Raw genomic sequence first — 25287 nt, forward strand, 5'->3', positions numbered from 1 at the left:
GTGATTCTGTATTATGCTACAAATAGCATAGGGGCAAAAAGTCTGGGGTTTATTAACAGTTTAGTCACAAGCTTCAAAGGGAGGTAGATAACGTGGTATAGTTAATATCCTTGCTTTGAGATCTTCCACAAAAAGTAAATAAAGAACATTGCCTTGCTTCTGTTATGCTCATTAATTCACTCTTTAGAAACGCCTTGGTGCCAAGTGAGAGTACATCAGCTAAGAGTGCCTACTGCAGCCCTCAGCACTTAAATTCAGGAGATGAGAACTGGACTGTGTCATACCACAAAGAGGAGAAAAGAATCACTGAAGGTTAAACATTAAAAAAGTAGAAAAAAATTAAACAGTCACAATAGCTGTCACATCGATGCATGCTCATCTAACTTTGAACAGCTGTGGCAATGTCATTCACACCAACAACAACAAATTCTTGTCTCCATGTGTATGTCTTCTACACTGTCTCTTGGGTTTTTACTGCTGTTTCTTCAAGTTTGTAAGATGCCAACATCAGAAACAGCTACTGCAAGGCACCCAGTAACAGATGCAGGGGAGGAACAGGAAATCTTTTAAAATAATCATCATCTTTTGACCAACTCAAAAGATTTTTTTTTATCTCGGGCAGTAGACAATGAAAGTGAAATGGAGTGTAATAAACACACAGCACAATGAAGTCAAAACTTGAATTCCATTTAAACTATGACATAAGATATGCACACACAGAAAAAATCCCAAGAGAAGAAGTTTACAGCATAAGGCACCATAAAGATTGCGTAGATACTCTTCCTAGTGCAGCTGGAATACCTTCCAGCTGGGCAGCCTGCTCTTTGCCAGCACTGGTGGCTCACACTGCTGCTCCGCACGCAGAGCCTTTCAAGAACCCCTCTGCTCAGCTGCTACAGAACTGCCAGTACAATGCACATTCACACCTTAACCCAGATCATGTAAATTTATTCATACACAAATCCAAAAAGCAAGACAATACTGTGTTTTTCAAATAGTTAGCCACATTGTCAGTGTCTATCCAGAAGGGAATTAGTGCCATCTGATTTCACACGCTGTAACTCCTGAGCGCTCCTCTCCTGATGCTCATAGCTGCAGCATTACTTGTTCTTCATTCAGCAATAATTCTTGATCTGTGCCCCAAAGATCAGAGCAGATCATAATCTAATGGTTCCACCTAGCCCTAAACTCCATTATGTTAGGCATTTGCAGCAAAACCAATTAACCACTAGAAGTCCACCATGCACTTAATAAATATTTAAAGTCAAAAGATAATTCAGTCATAATACATAGGGCATTTTCTGCAAAAGGCAGAATTTTAAATAACTCATTGCATATAAATGTACCCATTAGAGGCTATATGCTACACCAGTGCAAAAGCACCTGTTCAAACACACATTTCCCCTACAAAAATGCAAAAAAACCCCAAGAAGACCAATTAAGTAAATTATATTGCACAATCATCTGGATGGGATCCAAAATCATGTTTCAATCACTAAACTTACATACACCATGTAAGTATTTTTCACCGATGAAGTGTCAGTATGCAAGACTGAAGTATTTTCCCACATATGCCTGAAGAACTCAAACACATAACATCCATACAGATCTTCCACAGCTGCAGAAAACTCAGTTTTAATAATGTACATACAGGTTGGAAATCATTAAAATAGGTATAAGAATATATTAGCGTAAGTTCAACGGTATATAATTTGTGTATATATCTATCTATAGTATATATTCATATATATATCCAGACACCTATATACAGATATATATATGTAGATATAGATATGTAGATATAAATATATATAGATATATATAATGACTTCTGTAATGACAATGACAACCCACATAATCCCATACACAGAACTACTGGACTATTTTGAAACATCAGTTATTTGCCTTGTGCAACCAGCCAGCTTGGGAAAAGGATTAAGCATCATGGTTACATTTTTTTTCAACTCACCATCTGTATATTTGGGGTTTGCTTGCCTCAGTTTTAAGTTATAAATACTATGGCTTCTGAAGGATGTCGAAAAGAAAAGAAAAGCAACACATTAGCCTCAAACTTTGCCCTGATGCAGTTTTGCCAGTATTGACAGCTCAGACAACACCAAGTGAGTAAACAAATCTATTTTCATTTCATGCTCAGTTAAAACACAGTGGGTTGCCCAGACTGAGAAAAGTGTGGAAAATTTAAAAAAAAAAAAAAGTTTCCTAATTTTAAATATTTTTTTAGGGCAAGCTATCATTACGAAAAACAATGCAGAATGTACTTATGGCCAATATGCATTATTGGCCATAAGTACATGCATAATGCAAAATTAACCTGACACATGTTACAGAACCAAATCTACCTAAATGCATGTGTAATCAGGGGCACAAAAAAAAAAAAAAATCTTTTCAGACACCCTGTGATCTGTTTAGTTGCAACATACTGTAACTATTTTTCATTAATAAACTGAAAACCTTGAGTTTGTTGCTGCCTGTCATTTAATTTCATTTTTCCCTTTCCTACACATAACAAATGAGATAAATACTTCTTTATGTTCCACATTCCTCACACATTTGGTTTTTTTCTCTTCTGCTTTGCCAAGTTTTCCACCCTGTGTTTTCTACTCCCTTTCTTTTCCCAGTTCTGTCCATATCCTCCCTCCCTCTCCCTTTCACGTTTCAAATACTTCTGATGTACCAATAGCATTGTATGAGACAAATTAATTTAAAATATTCTAATACAATATAATTACAGCCAAAATTAGATGGAACTGTTGTTGACACTGCTTGGAGACTCATGCATCTCTGTTGGTAACAGCTTTCATCAGCAGCCAAGCTTCCCCAAGCACCAAAAACCCAAGGCCATCACCACACACACAAACCATGGCACCAACGTTTCTGTGAAGGCATTCTGGTCATCAACTACTGACAAGAAACCAAAGGAATATGGAAATGAAATATGGAAAGCAAAGGAATATGGGAAATGTACAACGGAAATGCAGTCCACCATTCATACAGGGATAAATTTCACTCCTACAACAAGTAGGACTGTGGCATAAAAAAGCCACTGGAAAATTAGTCAGAATTTCAAGCTTCAAGTTGTAACAGCTTCTGTTCAAAATGCCATCCTCCCAACAGCAAGCAATATTCCACCAAACAGCCGCAATTACTTCTGCAGTAAGAAGGATGGGATATTATTGCAGTAAAAAAAAAAGAGGCTAAATAAAAGTAGTGTGTTGAGTCCTGAGAGTGTCAAGTAATGACACAGTGAATGTAAAAAAGAGACCCTAAATTTAGGTGGTTTGGGGTTTTTTTTGTTTTGTTGGTTTTTTTGTTTTGGTTTCGTTTGGGTTTTTTTGGTTTTTTTGGTTTTTTTTTTTTTACTTTTCCTGCTGGCCTGAGTCAAATGTTAGCTCTGGGGAAATGTCCATTGATATCTTTTATGTACAACTCCAATATTCACCATTCTGTTAATCTGCAAGTGTAATGTGGTGGGTTTTTTTAACTCCTGATTTTTCTCTTGCTTCGACCTGACAGTTCTCAAAATTGCCATTTATGGGTCCATATGCATGGACACGCAGATACAAACAATAGCAGCTACGTGACTAAATTCAGAAGCATGGTACTGAGACTTCTACATTTTATCCCCTCACAAGACAAAATCAGCATGCTGTTACCTAAACCAGCAGTAGCTAAATAAAAAGAACCCCTATGCAATGTTTTAAAGAACTTTATGAACTCCCCGCCAAAACATTTTAAACAGCACAAGAATTCCATCTGGCATCTTTGACTTTATAATGTTGATTCTACAGAGCCTGTGGAGATTCCCAAAACACAGAAGAAAAAAAAGAAAGACAGACATTTATTTTAGTAATTTGTGAAACCTCAGCTATAACATATCAACTCCTAATTAGAAGTCTGACATGGTAATTAAAACACAGAATAACCTATAACCTTATCACTGTTCAGTGATTACTAGCAAGATGTTTTTACTGTGACTATAAACTCTAGAATTCTCTGAAAACATGAACTTTAATCCCCGGGAAATGATCATCATGTGTCATCTCATTACTTAGCACATTTCTGGCAAGAACAAAATTTATTGCCAAAAGGATAAATAAGGAAAGAGAACAGTAATGGAGACTTAAGTTACATATGTCTCAAATGAACCAATACCCTGTGAATAGCAGCATGCCTGAGATCTAAGGGGATCTAAGCATGTCTAGTCAGGCCCATTTCCCTGAGTCTTTTTTTATTTGTTCGCAAAACAAAAAGAAAGGTTCAGTTTTCTACCACACTTGGAATTTATGGAACCCTACTGAAATGACATCCAACAATAGTTAAATGAATTAGGAAGCAAAAAAAGTATAGGAAAAAATCTTCAGACATGGTATAATAAACTGTAGTTCTTTTGCATCAGGACATGTTTGTGCTTGTTGTTCCTTTCCACAAACTCCTCTAGAGACATCACTCATTTCTCCCACGGCTTTAAAACTCCCCAGTCTCACAGTTTGAGAGTAAAGACCTTTCTTTCCTTGCCAGTGTTATCTGGGACGAAACTCAGTTATAAATCTGTAATTCTTATCCTCAACTACGAATTTCCCTCCACTGGGATTTTTTAAATACATTTTACTCTTTTCATTACTTCTGCAATTTGTTTTTTGTTTAGTATTGTCCTGTACTTTCTCTTTGCTGTACTTTTTAACTGAAAAAAAAGCACCTTCATCACAGAGAGCTCTAGTATTCTCTGTTATTAAACAAGAATGCTGGTACCACAGATTGAAAATTTCTGCTATGAAAGTAGTTATGCCTTTAACATACACAAAACTGAAAACCAAATTAAAATGTCTTCTGGAGCAATTCTCTTACCTGATATAGGTCATCATTTTATTGTTTGAGAAAATAATACAATCAGAAGCAGTCACTGGTACAACCACACTCATTCTGAATAGAACTAGGACAGAAAGCAACAGGAGTTTGTATTACTGACACCTTTAAAAAGTGTTTGTCAACACTACAGAAATGTATTAAGAAAGACTTTCCTAACACATGCATTTCAAATACAGAGCATTCAGAAGCCTAAAACAAAAATCCTTTAACTTTTCCCTTTTACATCTTAATATGCACTGGAATATATCTTCTTGCACAAAACTATTACCCTAAGTTACTGAAAAAATTTTAGAGGTCATATTTTACACGTTCATTTAATGCAAAGAGGTTGTAGAACCTCCCTCCATCCTTAAAGAACTCAAAACTCAACTGGACAACCTGAGCAACACCACCTAGCTTTGAAATCAACTCTCTTAGCACTGAGCCAGAGGATGGATTGGAAAAGCCAAAGAGAATTCTTCCTACTTGAATTGTTCTGTGACTCTAAACCCTCCCAAAAGCAACTGAAAAGAAACTGCAGCACAGAAATGCAAAACATTACAACTGATCTCTTTAAAAAATCTGCTGCTTCTACCTATGTGGGGTACTGAGTGGGACAGCATTCCTCCAACTCCACATCTACACTTCACAGTCTCTGAAAAGCTGTTACAACAGCAATATGCATTCTTCAAGATGGAGAAAACTAATACGTGTGAACCAAAACTGTGTTACTGCTCCTCCTCTTGGTTTCTAGATCTGCTTCTTGAAAGCCAAGTCTGTCAAGAAATATCCAGGGAAACCTGACAGCAAGAACCTCACAGTCAAGCCTCATTTGGCAGAGAGTGGCATTTTCTGGCTCCATCTTCCACCTCCATCTGCTGAGGCTGCCTTTCAAGATTACAAAAGACAGTCAAAACACAACAAAGACTGAAAGCCACTGTCGCCAAAAGTCAATCATGAGTAAATCTTCCTCTATTTAGGTCTAAATGCTAATTTCTCTAGCGCCACATTCTACCTGTCACTGCTCAGAAGCAGGTGGCGTGTGAAGCAGCTATCTACTCATTGCAGTGCTCATCATAATGAGAATATGGCTCATTTACAATTTTTGCCTATTAACTTCTGGTAGCACTCTATTCATACAAACCAATTTGGCATAAACATCAAAGTTGTAATGTATGCATTTTTGTTTGATCTAGTACGCTACCTTTTTTTTTTTTTGTTTTTGGTAAGGATTCTTCAGCACCTTTAATAAAGTGATTTCCAGAGTGGGCTGCTGTACAGCCATTCCTGGGAGCTGCACTACACCCATCTTTCCAAACAGCATCCAGCCCTGCAGATACAGACAGAAACCATTTCACTCACACACACTTATTATGTAGGAGATAGGCACTAGAAACAAAAACTTAAAATTTAACTTTTAAAAAACACGAATAAAAAAAAAACAGAAACAGACATTTTTCACCAGTGATGTTTTTTTCTTTTTGCATTTAGTCAGCAAAACAAAGCTGATTCTTCCTAATACTTTCTGACTTCATATGCAAATATTTATTTCCCAATACCATGGGATTTTCCATGCAAACACTATAGGAAAAAATTTTAATACATAAACTATGTTAATGACAATATCTGTCAGTTTACTAACATTATTTTCATTATGAAATGGTTTAATATTATCACTTTTATTTCTAAGAACAGATTTTCCCACTCAGACCTAAATTCTTAACTGTCCTTTTAAATGTTTGTACTGCCAAAGTATGTAAAAATACAGTGGAGTTACACAGGTTTTAGAATACAAGGTCAAACCCACCACATTTTCAAGTGCTGCACACTGCCTCTGGCAGAAACCATTAACTGGAACTTCAGAAAGTAAAATACCCATAATGCATCTAACTAGTTTTGTTGAATTTTTTGGTGCACTTTAGAGAAACAATCCTGCCATCAACAAGTCTAAACTACTGCAGGTAATACATTTAGGCATTATTAAAAGTTCTGAGTCTTTAACAAGAGCACTCTTAATCAACAAAAATGTCAAAGCCCAGTTGGTTTTGCTTCTTTCTTCTCCTTGATCATACCAACACAGAAACTCCCAATACTATAAATTACCACTTCCAACCCTTCTCCCATACAGCAGAATCCCTCTTCCTTTACAGGGAGGGTCAAGGTGAAGTGCTTGTGATGTAGAGCTGAAGCCTTGCAGTTCCCTATTTACCAAGCCCTCCAGACAAGAAAACTGGTGCATGTGAACCAAATCCAAGTGATGCTAATGCATTAATGACTGACATGTGGCAGAGGCACAGACACATAGATGCAGCTTGACATTAATGGAGAGATTTGCCCGTGGTCATGCACACAGAGGAGGGGGAAAAAAAGACCCACCTGCCTCATGTTTTAACCTGAGTATGAAATCAAATGTCAGGCAGGATTAATTAGATGCCAGGAGTTTTATTCTTTTCTGTTGATAGAAAAAGCACATTTCCATAATGTGAGGAAGCATTTATGTGTATAGCAAATCAGGTTGACATTGAGAGAAGGTTTACTTTATTGTGAATGCTAGCTGTGTGGTGCTTGTCAGTGCAATTACTTTCTACTCAAGTGGTCTGCTTTTTAACATTTTATTATCTTAACAATAAAAACCCTGGAAGCAATAATTATTTATTATGCTAATTCTTTAGCTTTTTTCTTATTAAGTTCTGCCAGACCATTAAAACTTGCTGTTTTCCAGAAATAAGCCTAATTTATTAATATTCAGCCAATTATGGAAAAAAGAGAGAAGGCAAAAACAATCTCTTTACTGGTAATTAGTTACTAACCAGTCAATTTGTACGCCTATCAGCTTCCCCATAAATTCTATTTTCATTTATTCAATATCCAACATTTCTAACATCATTCTGATCGAAAACAACTTCAAAACACTAAGTCCACTGTAGCATTTTTTATAAATAGTGATTTAAGCAGTCTGAGAGGCAGCACGGCTTTAGACCACTCTGAAAATCCACTATACTCAAGGACTGCATTTTAATTATGGAAACCTTTTAGAACATCCCTGTTTTATTAACAGTAAGTGAAAGACTATAAACAAGGATTCAGTATGCACCACTTCTTCTCAATCCTGCCTAAAGCCCTCAAGGGGAAACAGCTTCAATGTGTTTTCATTTCTCCTCCCTAGCATTCTCATCTCTGAATGCCTCTTCTCACCAGCTTTAAAATTCATTTAACATAACAACCACACAGTTATGCTTTTTTCTTCCTTTTTTTTTTTTAATATACAAGTGTTCCCTCCTTTAGGAATAAACACCAAGGCCACAGCTCTCAAATTCCCATGGCATAAATGCAATATAGGAGACCGTAAGCAATCTAAGCAGAAAAGCACTGCAAATAAATGTACCTTGAAAAGCTCTTAGTTTGCAATGCTTTTATAAAGCCTCATGTCCACGCACAAACTGTCCCTACATTTCACGCAGCGACAGTGGTAGTAATCCCTGGAAAACTTCTGGAACAAATTCCCTCGCTCAGGGCTTTCTCTCTGAGCCAGTACAGCACTAGCTTCTTCCACGGCAAAGATGCAACGCTCCCAGGTTTGTCAGAGCAGCCCCCCAGCTCCAATGAACAATATGAACTGCCGTGCTGCCACCACACACAAGAGCAGAGCCAGCTTTCTCCATCACTCCCTGCTTCTGAGACAGCTTTCTCCTGTACCTCCCACTGGGAGATTCTGCCTGTGGCAACAGAAAGTTTTCCATTAATATGTAATATATACCATAATTAGCACTGTAAAGCAGGTAGTTATCTCACAACTGTCCTCCCATCCCCACTCTCATAATCAAAAAAGTTTATTTACAGGGGAAAAAAAAGAAGAAAAGAAAAAAGAACCCCACAAAACTGGTGAAGAAAGTCTGATTCTTTTTATTTGTGTTTTTAAAAAGTTAAGTTCCAAGACTAAGCTCTTGCTTCTAGCATCTGTCTCCCACATAGTGAGTGTGTAAGTGTGAGTGAAATGGTTTCTGTCTGTACCTGCAGGGCTGGGCTGGATGCTGTTTGGAAGAATGGGTGTAGTGCAGCTCCCAGGAACGGCTGTACAGCAGCCCACTCTGGAAATCACTTATTAAAGGTGCTGAAGAATTCTCACCCAAAAAAAAAAAAAAGGTAGCGTACTAGATCAAACAAAAATGCATCTTTATACAACTTTGATGTTTAAGCCAACAAACTCCCGGCCTTTTGTACGAAAAGAGCATGAAGAACACCACCACAAGAATGCTACTGATGTTCACTACCACTCATTATCCTAAGGGAGAAAACCAAAACCAAACACACTCCACAAATAAATCAATCAGGGCCAGACTACGAAAGTTACCAAGACTACTTAACAAAATCAGAGTAGAAAGGCACACTCTATAAAGTACTTTTTAAGAACAGAGTCTAGAGATGGAGAAATTCACTTGCTTTTCTGAATACATGCACAGCATTATCACTTTAGTCCCTCCCAGGACATCAGGTTAGGCCTCTAGGGTTTATAACATTAGTTCAGCCTTTCTAATGAAGTGTGTGCCTCAGTGACCTGCATTATTCTCTTCCACAGAAGCAGCAGCCTGATTTGGAACAGTCATTGCATTCCTAGCCATGCCTCTGACAAAGCATGCAAAAACCTCTGAAGTTCTTTCATTCCTGGATCCCAAAATTATTTCATCTGCAAATCTAAGCCAGTGCGAGGTAGACAAGGTCAATTTTGAGTTTCAGCATGTTTATTCCTCTTCAGCAGAAATTTGGGATGTAAAGCCCTTGAGCTTTCATCCCCAGATACTGCGTGTTTGATTAAGTGAATACTAGGTTTTTTTAAAACATACACATATTCCCTCAAAAACTACTGACCCAACAAAATACTTCAAAAAGCATAAAAATTTGGGACCTACAAGAAACTCCTAACAAATTCAAACTTCTACAGAACACACCTGAAGACAATTAGCTTTTGGCACAGACTTTTGGCTGCTTTACTCGCCATACCATAATAAATACACAGTATATAAGTCAAGAGACCCAATATACATGGAACAGTCCAATGCTGAAGTCTCTGATTTTCTCCCTCTTATGACAGGCACTGATTTTTTTATTACTATACTCTAAAAAGTATATTACTAAATGTGATGCAGAAACACTAAATGTAATGCAAGAATAGAAACATAAAAAGCTCTTTAAAAATGTAAGATGATGTGATACAAGCTATACAGCCTACTATTTTCATTTATTACCCATGCATGTCAAATGGCATTAATTTACAACAGTAAAAAGCAAAGCCATTAAGTACATATAGAGCTCTGAGAATTTTAGGTGTGAAACAGATTAGATTCTCAGCTTAGAGTCCTGTTGTGCATGAAGTGCAGAGAGTAAAACTCAGTACCACTGTAACTCTATCTTGTGTATGCACAGGAAAATGTATGCAGTAGCTGTAAACATTTTCTCTTAAAGAAAATTAATTGCCCTGAATGCAATATTCCAATATCAAAGGTGCAATAGTTCACAGTCATCTTCCACATCAACATAAAAATTTATCACACGTGATGTCAAAATCCACTAAGTCCCACGTTGTTTGTTTATTACAGTTTCATTGCTGGAGGCAATTAGCTCCATCCCCAACTGGGCTGCATTAGCAGGCTGACTCCAGAGCAAAGTCAGAGTGGGGAGCACGAACCAACTCTGAAAATAGATTTGAACATAAACAGATGAGGAGAGCTCATGAAATCTATCGCATAGCTGCATGATAAATTGAGTATTTTCCATCTCTAGGTGGGTAGTGAGCATCTTCAGAAATAAAAATCTACCTTGAGTGATGTGTTCAAGTCAAGAGTTCATCTACCTGAACTGTTACAGGAACATACCTCTACTAAATCTATTGTCCTGTTAAACAATGCAGCCATTACAGAGCTTTTGAATGATTTCAACAGCTCCCACAGAGGTGGACCTGCACTCAGTGTGTGTACACAAGATCCGAGTCATCCTTTTCTAGTCCCAGTCACGGTCTCACCTCAGCTAAACACAGATTCTTTCTGTTTCCAGATACCTGAGACCCTGTCAGAAAACCTTTAGCTATTCTTAAAGTCCCCCTGTTTTTCAAACTTATTATTCTGTTGATTCTGTAGAAGCCAGCAAAAGAAATCAGCTGCACTCTCAGAGCTCTGTAGTGCGGAAGAAAAGACACCAGTAAAACTTGCTCTTGTCATTAAAGAGAGGAGACAGAACCCAACCAGCATTCAGCTTCCCAAAGCTCTGTGATCTAATTCTACACAAAAGGCTTAATAAGGTTTAGGCTCATAATACAATTAGTAATTTAGCTCACAAATTAGACTATCTATTAACACTCCAGCAGAGACATCAGCCATATGAGGATTAAGAAGGAATCTGCTGCTCTCAATATGGAGTGAGAACTTGAAAGCTTTAATAGACCACTTCAGCTTCCGCTAATGCGAACATACATTGCGTTGTACAGAATGATGTGAGCATGGCCAGCAGCCTGCTCATATGTTGAAATTTCATCAATAGAAACCACAATGATAATTTGCACAGTAAGTACAGGGTGGCAACTTTTGAGCTCATCTTAAAGCTCAAAAGCTTATTTTTAACCAGTAAAAATATGTACTGGTAGTGCAAAATACACTGCATATGCATTAGAAGTGCACATGTGGACAAGGGCCAAAATTAACATGTCAGCATGGACAAACCCCAGTTAACCCAAGGTGCAGATATTATATTATACCATATTTAACTGCGATATTGGAATAAAGAAGCAACTGTCTTCCAAATCTTTGCAAACCACGTTTATCCTATATCTACTAAAATGGAAGCAGATATATGTAATAAAAGATTCTTCATCATCTTCTCCCACAAACAGGGCCTAAAAGATTTTTAAAAAGCACTAGTATCTCTAGCATGCTACTTAATGACAAATTGCTCACACAGAAAAATACTCCAGATGAATTTTCAAAGGCAGGCTAAAAAAACACTCATTACAAGGAACTAAAATTTCAAAAGTGCTGTTCCTATTTCCAGAAAACTATACATGTAACTAGATTTCTACAAAATGCTGATATTGGTGTGTTCATGCTGATTTGTGTTAACATCTGATTTACTTGCAATTATTGTGTCAACAGGAGCTTTTTGTAATTACTTTGACAGTACACCCAAAACTGATGGTATTTGTCTTGAGGTTTTGAGCTTGTGTTTGTATAATTAGGACCAGTATTACTAATTCTTTTTAGCTTGAAAAACAAACAAACAAAAAAATCTTCATCAGTTTACTTCACACTCTAGTAGAAACCATTCACACTCAAATAATATTATGAACAACATCCATCTGCTCTGAAATCTAGATCTGGCCACTGTATCTTGCTCCCCACCAGCACTGCCTGCTGTTGCTATCAAGTGTTCAGTGTGAATGCACTCAGTGCAAAGAAAGACTTAAACTTCACTTGCTCACAGTACTTACTCATAAGCAAGTTTCGCTGTCATGTGTGTCAGCACATGCATGGGACCATTTTGGTCTTATCCGCCTCAAGGAAAAATTTTAAAAAAGGCAAAATCCCTAAGTTGTTATGAATTATACTCAGGCAGTGAGGAATTGTAACCCCAAGCTTCTGCCACAGCTGCCTAGAGGCTCTGCAGATTTCTGAAAACATGCACATCGTTCTCCAAAACTGTAAGGGCAAAAGTGCCCCAAAGCAACACAGGAAATCCACATCAGAGCTGCCATCCTGCAGGCTCAGCTCTCTCCCCAGCTCAGTCACTGCTGCCCAAAGGATGGAGGTGGCAGAGGAAGGCACAAATTATTTGAGATGAGATGAGAAAGTTGCACAGAGCACTCACAGCGGCTTTCCAGTATCTGAATGGGGCCTACAAGGATGCCAGAGAGGGAAGTGTAGTGAGAGGACAAGGGGAAATGGCTTCAAACTGAGAGTAGACTTAGATTAGATATTAGGAAAAAAATCTTTACTGTGTAGCTGGTGAGGCACTGGAACAGGTCGCTGAGAGAAGCTGCAGATGCCCCAGCCCTGGCAGTGCTGAAGGCCAAGTTGGACAGGGTTTGAGCAACCTGGTCAAGTGGGAGGTGCTCCTGTCCATGACAAGAGGGTTGGAACTAGATGGTTTTTATGGCCCCTTCCATCCCAAACCATTCTATGATTCTATTTGGGGAACATAATGATGAGGAGCCAACACGAACAGAGAAAAGGAGGTGGAGAGAGCTCAGAAGGTGGCAGATAAGCAATGTATTCTTAAAGGTGGCCTGGTGGTTAACAGCTTTGTTAAATACCTATTGTATTTGCTGTGGAATACATTGTACTAAAGCACAATTTTAGAACTGAGAGCAGGTTAAGAGCCCTCCCTCTTCCTCTGCACAAAATTCCACAATACACAGCTCTAGAAAATTACTGTAATTGGCCAATTCTTTCTTTTATTGCTATACCACTGGGCAGAGTCAAAGCACTGAAATCATGGGAATGGGGCTGCTGGTGAATGTCACGTATTTTGCTCAAAGCCAGTTTCAAGCATACAGATCCCATTTTTTTGCAGTTCTGCTCCCAAAGGTCTAGAAATACACATCCTCTAATCCTGGCATACAAGCAAGAATTAATTTTTCACTGCTACAAATCTAGCGTGACACTCTGCAGTTCGTGAAGACTTCAACAGACTGAGTTCTGGAAACGTGAGATTTCTCACTCACAGCCAGTGAGTGGTTCTCAAACTGTCGTTTGCAAAGCTGTGATCCACCCACTATGAGCACTGATTTGAAGCAAACAAGCATGTCAGATACTACCCGACTGAAGGAGATTTGTTGTGGACCAATTAATGAAACCACAAGTTTACATTCATTTTGAAATTGAGATCTTCAAAAATATGGACAGTTCTCATTGCAGTCCTGGAATTCGGGCTGCACATCAGAAATTGGCTCCATTTTTTTGCAAGGGGCTCAACAGAAGTGACAGGCAAACAGCAACTTTTAAAAAGCAAGTTCCCATGTTGCAGCCTAAACTGCAACCCAGTGCATATAACCAAAATCTCTAAAGTAATTTCTGACTGATGCCAGAATGACTCCACAGCTGCTGTTTTCCACTTCCATTCATCACCAAGTCATTACAGGTATCTTCCAAAATAAAAATTTAGACCTCCAAAGGCTGTATCTGTTTCTCTGTAACATCAGAGAAAAAACTTCAAATGCAGCAGACAACGCATGCACTGTTTACGTTCCTTAATTCCCCTTGAGTTGACCTTGGCCATTCAGCTAGATAAAGCCCAGACAATCTTTATCTGAAATTCTCAGTCTGAACATATGCTTCACTGCTATTCCAAGTCAGAACAAATATCTGCTCTTCAACACTCCAGCTCCACTACATGACAGAGGAAGGTACAGGTGAGTAAGGCTGAAGCTCACAGTCAGCAATGATCTGTCAGTAAATCAACCCACAGACACTACAGTATGTTTGTCTATCATTGAAAACAGAAGTAGCTGAGGAGTATTATTTTTAAAGAGTTATATCCACATCATTTCCCTGCATGGATAATCTTATGCTACATACTGGGCTATGACTCCAAGAACATTTTAAGGCTTTTTATGTTCACACCTTTCTGTGGCCATGGGAAGTTTTTAACAAAGGCAACATTCAGCTGCCCAAAATTCAGGATGAAAAGAACAACCAGATTCTAGTGAACAAACTTTCTGAAGAGCAATTGTACATATAAGGATCCAGCTCTGAAGCTTCTGCAAGACTCACTTAAAAACCCCAATCCCAGTCTGCTGTGGTGCACGGCTGCTGCAGAAGCCAAGATTTTTAATTGTCAAGAGCGTATTTCAACTTGTCTTGGGCTCCTGGGCCCTATGCATTTTCAATGCATATCTGCTCTAAAAAGGGCATGTGCTTGTCTCAAACACTCTTAAATAAATAAAACCAATCCCAGCATTTTCCAAATACACAAATGAAAATGCTATGCTAATTCACATAAATCCCTTCCTAGCCTAGATTTATGGAGGAAATTCTAACAACAATTCTTGAAGTAAAAATAAATAAAACACACTCCATGAACTTTGTATGTGGTCTTCAAACCATGTGCTTTGCTTGTCGCTATGAACAGGAGGTAGTGATGGTCGGCAACAAACAAGATTCCATTTTGCATGTTCAACCCCTAAGGTTTTAAGTAAATATTAACTTTAGTTCTCTTTTGGTTTTGTTGGTTTTCCAACAAAAAGTCTGTGATGCTCAAAGACTTAACCTCAAAAGGTTTCCTTCCTATTTAGAAAGTTGCTTGCAAAGGCTTTCCCCAGAGGTAGGACAGAGTCAAGATGACATCTCTCACAGGCGGTAAAGAGGACACCAACTCCACAGTGCTTCAGAATTATTACTGGGACAACAGTTTATCTTACATAACTGAGAAATTACTTCAGTATCAAGCTGTCTCTGCAGAAGTTAAAAAGAAAAACAGCTTAAGTGATGTGTTATGTAAAGTGCTTATATTAAAGTGTTGAATGCAGTGCTTTGTAAAATAATCTTCATCTACTCTGCAGAATACAGAAAAGGTAACATTAAAGGAAAAAGGCGATCGCAATTTTCAGTCATTAACGTAAGAACTACCCCACTGAGAACTATGGTTCCTGGAAATGTCCACAACTGCCTCTATCTGTTAAACATGTGACAGTATTTAATGATGTTTTTGAGTTTCCAGGGAAAAGTGAAGTTAGAGGTGGTGACAAGCAGCTGCTGTAGATTTTCTCTAAATTTGTTTTGGGGTTCTGAACTGTCACCTTCCTTTTTAAAATTTTTTTGTAGAGGGAAATTTAGCAGATTTCTCAACCGTGGGGAAAAAAAAGAAGAAAAGGAATTGCAACTTGTCTGGCTATGAAGTTCCTCACCCATGTCACAATCAAATGCCAGAGCACAGACTTAAATCCGGATCTCCGACACCTATGTGGGAGTTCTGATCACTAAGCAACTATTACAACAGGAGTTAAAATATATAAATATATATATATATATATATAGTATGTATATGTATTCTCCATACTGTGCTCCAGGGGCATAGTTCACGTTAGGCTATGTCACCCCAACGTGGAACCAGAAAAATCTCCAGACTCAGGAAGTTCCACTAAAAGGAAAATAGTTCCTCGGTTAAGATTTTATGACATATCTTTAAACAGTTATATAAAAAGAGGTATTACACCATAAAAGCACCATTAGCCTCCAAAATAATCATCAGAACACTGTTTTTCCTGAATTTTACTGATTGACAGAAGCATCACAGCAATTACAATATGTATTTAGACTGTATATAGTCTAAACGTGTGCAAACAGTCTCAAACCTTGAAACAAATATATTTTCTCTACAAGTTCCTGCCATACCTTTGAGCATCCTATGAGCAGGATGTACAATTATTAGGAAACACTGGATCTCTCACAGTAATTTTATTTACTAGAAGGATGGAAGAGGAAAGAAGCAACAATGACATTTTTCAAACAAGACAAATATCCAAATCACATAAGAAAGAGCAACTATACTAAGCAGCTACAGAGGAAACAGTTACATCTGTTATGGTGCCTCACACAGTTCATTGAGATGGTGATTTACTTTCATGTTTGTTTTCAACTGTTCACTGAACTGTTTGTTAGAACAGTAAAAAGCCATGAAGGTAAAAATAGCAGAAGTGAGACAAACAGGAGTTTCTATGGAGGTAGAGGACAACGTGAAACCCTTTAGGAAACCTCAGCCTCTCCTTGAGATATAACCTGGTAACAATTTTTTTTGTTCAAAACTGGAGATCCTTTTTCTCAGAAACAGTGAGAAACTCTACTCTAAGAAACTATGTAGATTTGGTAAGCAAAACTAATGTAGATTACCATTTTCTGGTCACAAACTACTGTATCAGCCATAGCAGAATGGCTAAGCATCAGCTCCCAAAATAAGGAATTATCTGGCCACAGAAGAAAAAAAAAATACAACCCTGCTGTGCCACTACCTCTGCTTCAAGTACACCATGAAAAATGCAAAGGTCTGCTAATGGGTAATAACTCATCAACTTCAAGACACAGACATACAAACTAGTACACAGATTACAGGCATATACACAGGTATGTAAGTGCACATATCATGGGTGGAAATTATTTTCTCAGTCTAGCATATATTCACCAGAAAAACCAATGTGAGCAGACACTCTTAATTTATCTGTAACAACTCTATCAAAAAAACCTTAAGTATTAGGTTACTGATCCACTACTCACCCACCTGAAAGTACACAGAAACTCCTGCAATATCCTCCTTGATCTTATGTTAGAATCTTATCAGCACAAATAAACAGCTCTTTCACCTAATGAGCCTACCTTTATGTGCTACAGAATTAAAACGAAGGGCCACTGACAAAAGTATTCTATCCACTACTAGTCTATAAATAGTCTATAGACTATTTATAAATAGTCTAAATCATATTTGAGAGTTCAAGATAAAAGATATTACAGGATTCAAGATAATAAAGCGTGATCTTTCTGAAAACTTTTTCAAAATAACCATGTCTTAAACATAAAAAAAAGCTCAAACCACAAAACAGCAAACAAACAAAAAAACCCAAAAAATATGCATTATGGAAAAAAAAACATCGGCTCTTATGCAGGCATGTGATGCTCTATTTCATTCTCCTAGAAGATGAAGAGCTGAAGTGATGAAAGAGGTAATTAGCTGTTAGCTATTCCACAGCAAAAACACATTTCTAGTGATTAACAAAAAAATAATGTAAGAGATATTTATAATAGCATAACATTGAAGAAGATTAAAAAGACAAAAACACAGGGGGGAGGAATAAAAAAAGCTAATCCACCTCTAAAAAAAACGCACTGTAACCAAGAATTATTGTTCTAAATGGGGGCAGATTACACATGGAGGGTGGGGAGGGGAAAAGACAAACGCATTCATAAGCAAAATGTTGGGTTTACACTATTTCACAGAAAAAAATTAAAGATTCATTAACATCATTACATTTAATCAACTGTGTAAAGATAATCAACTATTGCTATGTAAAGCTGTCAGAAGACATATCTGAGCCTTGATTATTAAAAACAAGTATGTTCAAAACCAAGATAAAAAATAGGAAAATGTAAATGATTATAAATTCACTTGTTTTCCACATGTAATTTAGCTGCATTTTAGACTTCAGACTATTTTTATTTTACATCATCTTCGCCAGTAACATTCATCTCTTCCATTCTTCCAGCAAATGCTATACCTTCCTTCCCACCTTTCCCCTCCAAAACACACTAAGTCTAACCTGTTTTCAGAACTCCTTCCTGCTAATATTGCCATGGGAGTTTTTTTGTCTGAACAACTGTGGTCATTATTTTTTTCCTCCTACCATTGCTCTTTATGTGGCAAAGGGTCACTGTTGATTCAGACACTTCTGGCTGAGACACTTCTTTCCTATTCTCTGCAGATACCGAGCCTGGGTATGTCTTAGAGGCATAAATACACCTTAATTTTTACTGTTATTACTCAAATCTAGGCACAAAAATGCCTTTCCTTCCTTTTTAAAGCATATGTTGCACCTTTCTGTCTGCATCTCCTTGTAGCATCAATGGAAGTCACATGGCTTAAAAACAACACAACACCTCCTTATGCCAAAAGTGGAACAGAATTCCAGTGACAGCAACATCATCACCATAAATAATTATTTTGAATGGATCAGAAAGATTCTTAATAGGTTGTGAGGAGACATGTACTCACACAACACTTAAGGTTAAATCTTAACCATCTTGATTGATCCTTTAAAGAAAAGCTTATCAGATTTCTGCAGCAATAACTCTTGCATTTAAAACACTAGGGAAGTACTGACAGTTTCTCTGTACTTTCATGCATTTTATTATGTATTTTTGTCATATCAGAGCATTCATTTGTCTTTCTCCTGAATACTAACACTGATACTGAAATCAGCCTTTTTATAAGTAATTAAAAGTTCATTTGTATAGTAATCAAACTGACGCAAACAAGCCACCAATGGATTAAGATTCTCTAGGTCACAAAAATCCATCATCTATTTTCACACCTCCCCAGCTCCAAATACACCTACATTCTCACAAAGCCCAGCTTACAGCCCTTTCTCTTTCTATGCTTAGAAAAATGGATTTAGAGATGCAGCTACACCTAGTGATCAGCAGCAGATCACAGCAGGCAAAACTCTGGAAGACACTGCAGAATTCAGAAACAAATCCAAACACATTTGGGTGAACAGACTGACATGGGAAAATTTATTGCTACCTTTTTTTTTTTCCCTAAATATATGGCCATATGCTCCTAATTGGTTTCGGTGTCTTGAAATCCTCTTTTAATACATAACAATTAACACACATCAGAAATAGCAGAACTGGAAATTATCAACAAAATCAAAGGAAATCAAATGAAATAAGAAGAAGATTCCCAATTTTTCCTAAAGATGAGCAGATAATTCAGCTGCATTCACACGTTAACAAATATTTTGTTCCTGGGAAATTTTTCAAAACTACTACTTTAGACAAGAGTCATAATTGTGAGCTGAAAGGTTCATAATTGCATGTCCTTTCCAGGGGAAACATCTTCAGAACTTACTAATATAGTGCAGAAATAGGTGTTTAACAGTGATACTAACAGGCTTTAAACATGAGAGATATCCCTCTCAAACAGCATTTCCTTTAGCATAAAGTTGCAACACGTGAAATACAGGATCAGTTCACAGATTCTGACCCAACAACGTCACTGGACTTTGTTTCATCAAGTCTACACTTACTATCTTCCCCCAGCTGAATCAAACGATGCAAGCTGTAGGGATTGTCTCAGCAGGAATGTGCAAAACTGACCTGGCCACCGCAACTCGTGTGTTTGACATTTTCGCTGACCGTCGCAGGGTGTGGGTGAGCGCACAGGAGAAATAAACCATCCCCACATGTCTCCAGGTCAGACCCAAATGGCATTAGTGAGATGGAGTTCAGAAGCTTGCTCATTCTACCCTAACAGGTTTTGTGATTTGCCTGGGGATTTCGTCTCTCTAGCTGTCAATCTAGCAACTTCTGTGAGCACTAAACATATGATTATTTCATACATTTTATATGCTTTTACATTGTTTCAGTACACTGGGATTTGTTTTCCTCATGAATTCTGAGAACTGCTAAATCCAAAGACCAAATAAACACCACAGCATTTTTTCCCAGTGCTATTACATACCTGCAATATTTTGTAGGATTTATTTTTAATTTCTGATGACATTTCATAACTATCTTTTGAAACCAGAACAGCTAATTAAAAAAAAACACACAAAAAACCCCATATACCCACCACACAGTTTCTTTTTTGATGAATTGTGCCACTTCCACAGCTCTGACTCATTTTTACCTGAAGCATTCTAAAGTACCTCCGAGTTTACATGGGAACACAGCCTTTATTTCATTTGTTATAACTGCAAAAATTTTTTAGAAAAAACACAACAACATCACATTTAGAAGCTGATTTTTCAAAATGCTTCTATTAATTTGCTGGAGTATTTTAAATATGAATGGTCTTAGATGTAAACCAGAAATCCAGTGATTCACCTATTCATCTAACAGCTGTAATAGCAGCAGCAAAAATCTCTGACAGTGGGAAGTTTGGTTTGAGAATCTTCCCCCACAGCTCTCACTGTTTAGTAAGGCCAAATCCATGCTATGACCTGGAGCTGCAATAGTTTTGTAGATGAGCTGACAACTGCACCAGCCACTAATAGAGCTGCATTTTCACTAGCATGTGTTACTTCCCTTAGAAGATGCAGGAGTACAGACTTGATGGATGTGTGGAGAGAAACAAAAGCAGGGGGAATAAACGATGCTAGCAAAAGCAGAATTTGCTAAAGTGAGATATAACTACACTGTGAATTCTTCATTGCTAAAGTTATCAGAATAGCTTTTACAGACTTTCAAACAGAGATACCGAATACTCTGAGAAATCTCTTTAAACACAGTTAATTATACCAGAAACTTCTTTTCTAGACATTGCAAGGAGCTTCATTTCAGCTAGGATAAGACCTATGAAGACTTAACCTATATTCTTTCTTTTTGTTTTCCTTCTCTGCAGTCACCTAACATCAATGTCATCACAGTAAGTTTCAACTGCAGCATGTCAACCTTCTTCCTTGCATCTTTTTACTGGAAAAGGTGATCCTTCTTTTTAAAGTGCCTACACCCAAAAAATGAGCAGATTAATCTAAGGCTCAACATCTACTAAGAATGCAAGGTTTCGTATTTTTAATCCATGAAATAGCTTGAGAATTACTATTCTTTATGCAAAATCTTTACTACTCACTAGGAAGAGTAATTTTCAAGTTGTGTACAGCATTCTTCCTCCTTCTCTTCATAACTGCCACTTGCTCTGGTTCATTACCAATGGCCTCCTACAAGCACTTTTAGTCAGTCTGTCCATCCCTTTCACTGCAACAGGACTCATTCCTTCTCCTTTTAGCAAAACTAAAACTTTTTAAACCAGTGCCATAAAAGAGTGTTAATACACAATCTCGATGCTTTTCATAGCAAAAGAGAATATAATAGACTAATAATAGCCCTCTCTCCATCAGAGTCAGGTTGCAACCAAGAAGTGTCAATTTCGGAATTCAGGCTGTGGGCACATTTACATCTACCTGGACACGAATTCCTTCATAAAAACATGGTTTCCACGTTCCATTACATATTTCCTTGCTTTCAATTTCAACTCCCCATTTTTGTATTTGACCGAACTCATCCCATCCAGACCCTTCGTTTTACGTGAGATCAAATATTTAAGCTTACAATGTCCCTTCTAACTTCCCACATCTCTCTTTGACCTAAATCCCTTACAGGAGTGAATTGTTTTCCGTAGCCTGAATAATCTACCAAGGAGGTGGAAGAAGGACCACGGTGGAGTCAAGTGGCATTTTTGATGACTGAACGCCACTTTTCAGGGACTTTTGTAACATTAGCATTCAGTCTTCACATGGGACCCCTTAACAACATTTTGCTAAAATTATAAAAAAACCCAGCTAAATTAGTTGTACTATAGTTTCTCAGAAAGAAACGAAAAAATAGTAAAAACATCCAAACCCAAAACTAATATTGCAGAAAGAGCACAGCTACTTTCAAAAACTTAAGACAAGCAGTACTGTCCATTTAAGACAATGTTTTCAGTAACATCTCTTGAATTCAAATTCTCGAGATCACTTACTTCTTGAACTGATGAATCCAGAATTTTAAGATCTTTAGTTAAGGACTCAGAGAAAATCTCATTGTTATTAACTGTTAAGCTGCTTTCGAAAGATTACTTGAAAGCTCCCAGGCCTTAAAAAGCCAAGATCTAATCTTTCAGTAAGATTATTTTCTCAGTAAGAAACTCAAATAAGACAATAGCTGAACGTAACATTAGAACCAATCTCTGTGAAACAAATCAGTCAGTTTAGAAAAGGGTAAAAATAAAAATGGAACTATAAATGTCAAAGCCACTTAACTCACACACTGCTATTCTTTGCTTAGAACATGTGTGGAGTTGGTTTTGTTTCTTTTTTCTTTGCTTGTTTTTAAACTTTTCATAGGTTAGTCATATAACTCCCATCCGCAATAAGGGACAGCTATTACAAATATAACTACCCAACCCAAGGATGGATTTTTCTGTCATTTAATTTCTATCACACTAATGCATCAAGGTTTTAACAAAAGAAACAGCTTCCCCCCCAAAGCAAAATGACACCCAGGCACAAGCTTCATATGGTAAAGTACAAAAATGGAAATTTCATCAATTTTGTTCTGAGTGCCGAGAATCAATACTACAACAAACAAACAAAAATATGTACATGCATCTTCACAAATAATCTTTACCTTCAATATCTAACATGCATATACATATGCAGACACGGGGAGGAAACAGGGCAGATTCTGCATCCCATGCCATCCTTTGCAATCTCACTGAAGTCTCTGAACTGTGGCCTCTGCTATTGAGTACTTCAGAAGGTGTGGAATTGCACCCTTGGAATAACTGTATGCACAAGTCATTGGTGAATTGTTTGCAGTTTATAGCACTGTTTTCTCCACATGTGTGTCAAGTAAATCACTACAACATATACCATTCAAACAGTAATGTGGGATTGCTCTTCAGCAACACAAACAGCACTTTGATGCTGACCCCAGTATAGCATCAGCACATCACATGCACAAGCCATTTAAATATCCAGAAGAAGAGTCGCCCCAGCTTAACTTTAAATAAAAAGTAAGACGGTTCACACAGGTCAGCAACGAGTTACAGATTTATCTTAATAAAGCAAGTGCTTCCATTGAAGTCTGGGTGCTAGACTTCCAACATTAATGAGTTGTTGGGCTAATATAATTGAGTCCAGTTTCATAATTTACTGCAGAGCATTGCTTCCTTCTAACAGGAGTGTTTGGAAAATATTTCATCGTTGTTACCTATCACCTTGGAGAAGAATATTTTTCTACTCGGAGATCTTCTGTCTCATCTGCAGTAAAAATGCTCTCAAGAAGCTAGGGGAAATGAACCTACGTACACAAGAAGTCCCTGGAACCAAACATAAACCCAGAATCTTTCCGTTTTCTTGAGAAGTTTTAAAACAGACCACCAATTCCTACCCATAAAACTTGGTTTAGCTACAGCGTCGCGTAGAAGCAATATGTAATGTGCAAAACATAAACTGTCCTGCAGCCTGAGCAACAAGGAGTTAGAAGTATTGCTTCCCACCAGATCAAAGCACACTTCGCACGAGCTGAGGAGCAGATGTCTTCAATTTAACGTGCCTTCAGTGCACTAACTTCACGTCAGGAACACAACAAACCAAAAAACAATCTGAAGTTACTCTTTGCAGCGGAGCACACAGAACTATTTCACAATCCAAATTTCTGTCTAAAATTACGGGTTTCTCCAGCACATAACTAGGACGGGGGTGCAGGCAGGGGACTCGACACCAAGATAACCATCTGCAGGTCTGGGGCTTGGGCGAGCAGAGGAACGCTACCGCTGACGGGGCACTTCGCCAGGCTCCTCTTGGCTAGCAATGCCGGCACCCATCAGCCGCTTCTGGCCGCCCTCTCAGGTGACGCTCTGGGGCTGCAGAGAGCTCAGGGCCGGGGCTTTCCCTCGGGCTCTGCCGGCGTTCCACAGCCGCACCTCCGGGCAGCGCCGAGGGCGGGAGCAGCGGGCCAGCAACGAGGCACGGGCGGGCGGGCAGAGCCGCGGGGCCCCGCCAGCCCCTCCGGGCAGCACCGCAAGCCGTCCTTCCCCCGCCCCAGCGACCGGCTCACCTCGCCCCTCCGCCTCCCGTGCCGGGGCAGCGGGAAACTTTCGGGAAGTCAGCGGCGGAAAAACGCCGGAGCGAGCCCGAGTCCCGTCCGTCTCCCCAGCCCTGCCCTAGGGCTGCCCCAGCCCCGCCAGCCTCTCGCCCTTCCTGCCATCGGGGCTCAGCGGCGCAAGCCGAGCGGCATCCCGGCACCGCCGCCTCCTCCGGACACTTTTGCCACCCCACCTCCCCGGCGGTTCCGAAGTGTCAGACCCGTCACGGGGATGGAGAGGGGGAAAAATAAAAAAAGAAGAAAATAAAAAAGATGCAGAAGAAACCAAAAACCCAAACCAAGCCCCCTCCGCCTCCGAAGTGCCCGCGCTCCCCCTGCCCCTCCGCCGCCCGGCCCCGGGAAAGCTGCCCGGCCGGGGCTGGAGAGCGACTCCTTACCTGTGAACGTCTGCGCTCCCGCTGCCAGCAAAAGTCCGGCCAAAGTAACCAGGCAAGTTCCAACTTTCCCCATATTTCCAGCCCTTCCTGCTCCGGATCCAGCAAAGTGCCAAAGTGTTTGCCAAAGTAGGAGGCGCCCCTCTCGCCCCCTCCAGTGCGGTGGGGCAGGCGAGGAGGGGGCAGCCGGACTCCCGCACTTGGTGCCCCGCGGGCTGTTCTCCCTTCCTCGCCCTCTCTCCGCTCTTAAGGGCAGGGAAAGAGGGTACGAAGTGGCCGGCGGCCGCCCGCCCGTCTGCCTTCCTCCGGCCGCGCCGCTGCCCCGGGGGCCGTAAGGGAGCCGCTCGCCTCCCCCGGTGCCCGGGGGGGCACCCTTAATCCCGGAGCCTCCTCGGCCGGCGCCGCCGCTAGTCCCGGCTCAGCTCGGCTCCCTGACTGACTCGCGGTCCCCCCCGGCGGGCGGGCGGGCTGAAGGGAGCGCGGAAAGTCACGCCCAGCCGCCGGCGCCGCCGCTCTCCCCCGCTAGAGGGCGAGGCGGCCGGGCCCCGCCGCCAGCAGCTCGGGGGCGGCCGCCGCCTGCGGGGGCGAAGCGCTCGCGTCTCCTTCCCGCGACGCTGCCCCGAGCGCCACTCTTCGCTAAGGAGGTGGTGGCTCCGTGCCGGCCGGGACGATGTCGAAAGTTCGCGGACAGCGCGCGGGGGAAGAGA

General features: G+C 39.6%; 1 protein-coding gene across 9 annotated transcripts in view; it reads right to left on the reverse strand.

Annotated features, from left to right (window-relative positions):
- Window positions 1-25045, reverse strand: part of PTPRM (protein tyrosine phosphatase receptor type M) — a 445877-nt gene extending 420832 nt beyond the window's left edge. For 4 of the 9 annotated variants that reach the window (XM_085052577.1, XM_085052573.1, XM_085052571.1 and 1 more), the window contains exon 1: window positions 24584-25044. In XM_085052577.1, the coding sequence (XP_084908703.1) occupies window positions 24584-24656 (73 nt within the window). In that variant the 5' untranslated portion in view covers window positions 24657-25044. Of the gene's footprint in view, window positions 1-24583 lie in introns of all 9 variants that reach the window. The other 5 variants (XM_085052578.1, XM_085052576.1, XM_085052575.1 and 2 more) reach the window with 2 other exon arrangements.
- Between the last annotated feature and the right edge of the window lie 242 nt (window positions 25046-25287).

This window comes from Lichenostomus cassidix, chromosome 2, assembly GCF_008360975.1.
Source record: "Lichenostomus cassidix isolate B80296 chromosome 2, HeHo_3.0, whole genome shotgun sequence".
Taxonomy (NCBI): Eukaryota; Metazoa; Chordata; class Aves; order Passeriformes; family Meliphagidae; genus Lichenostomus; species Lichenostomus cassidix.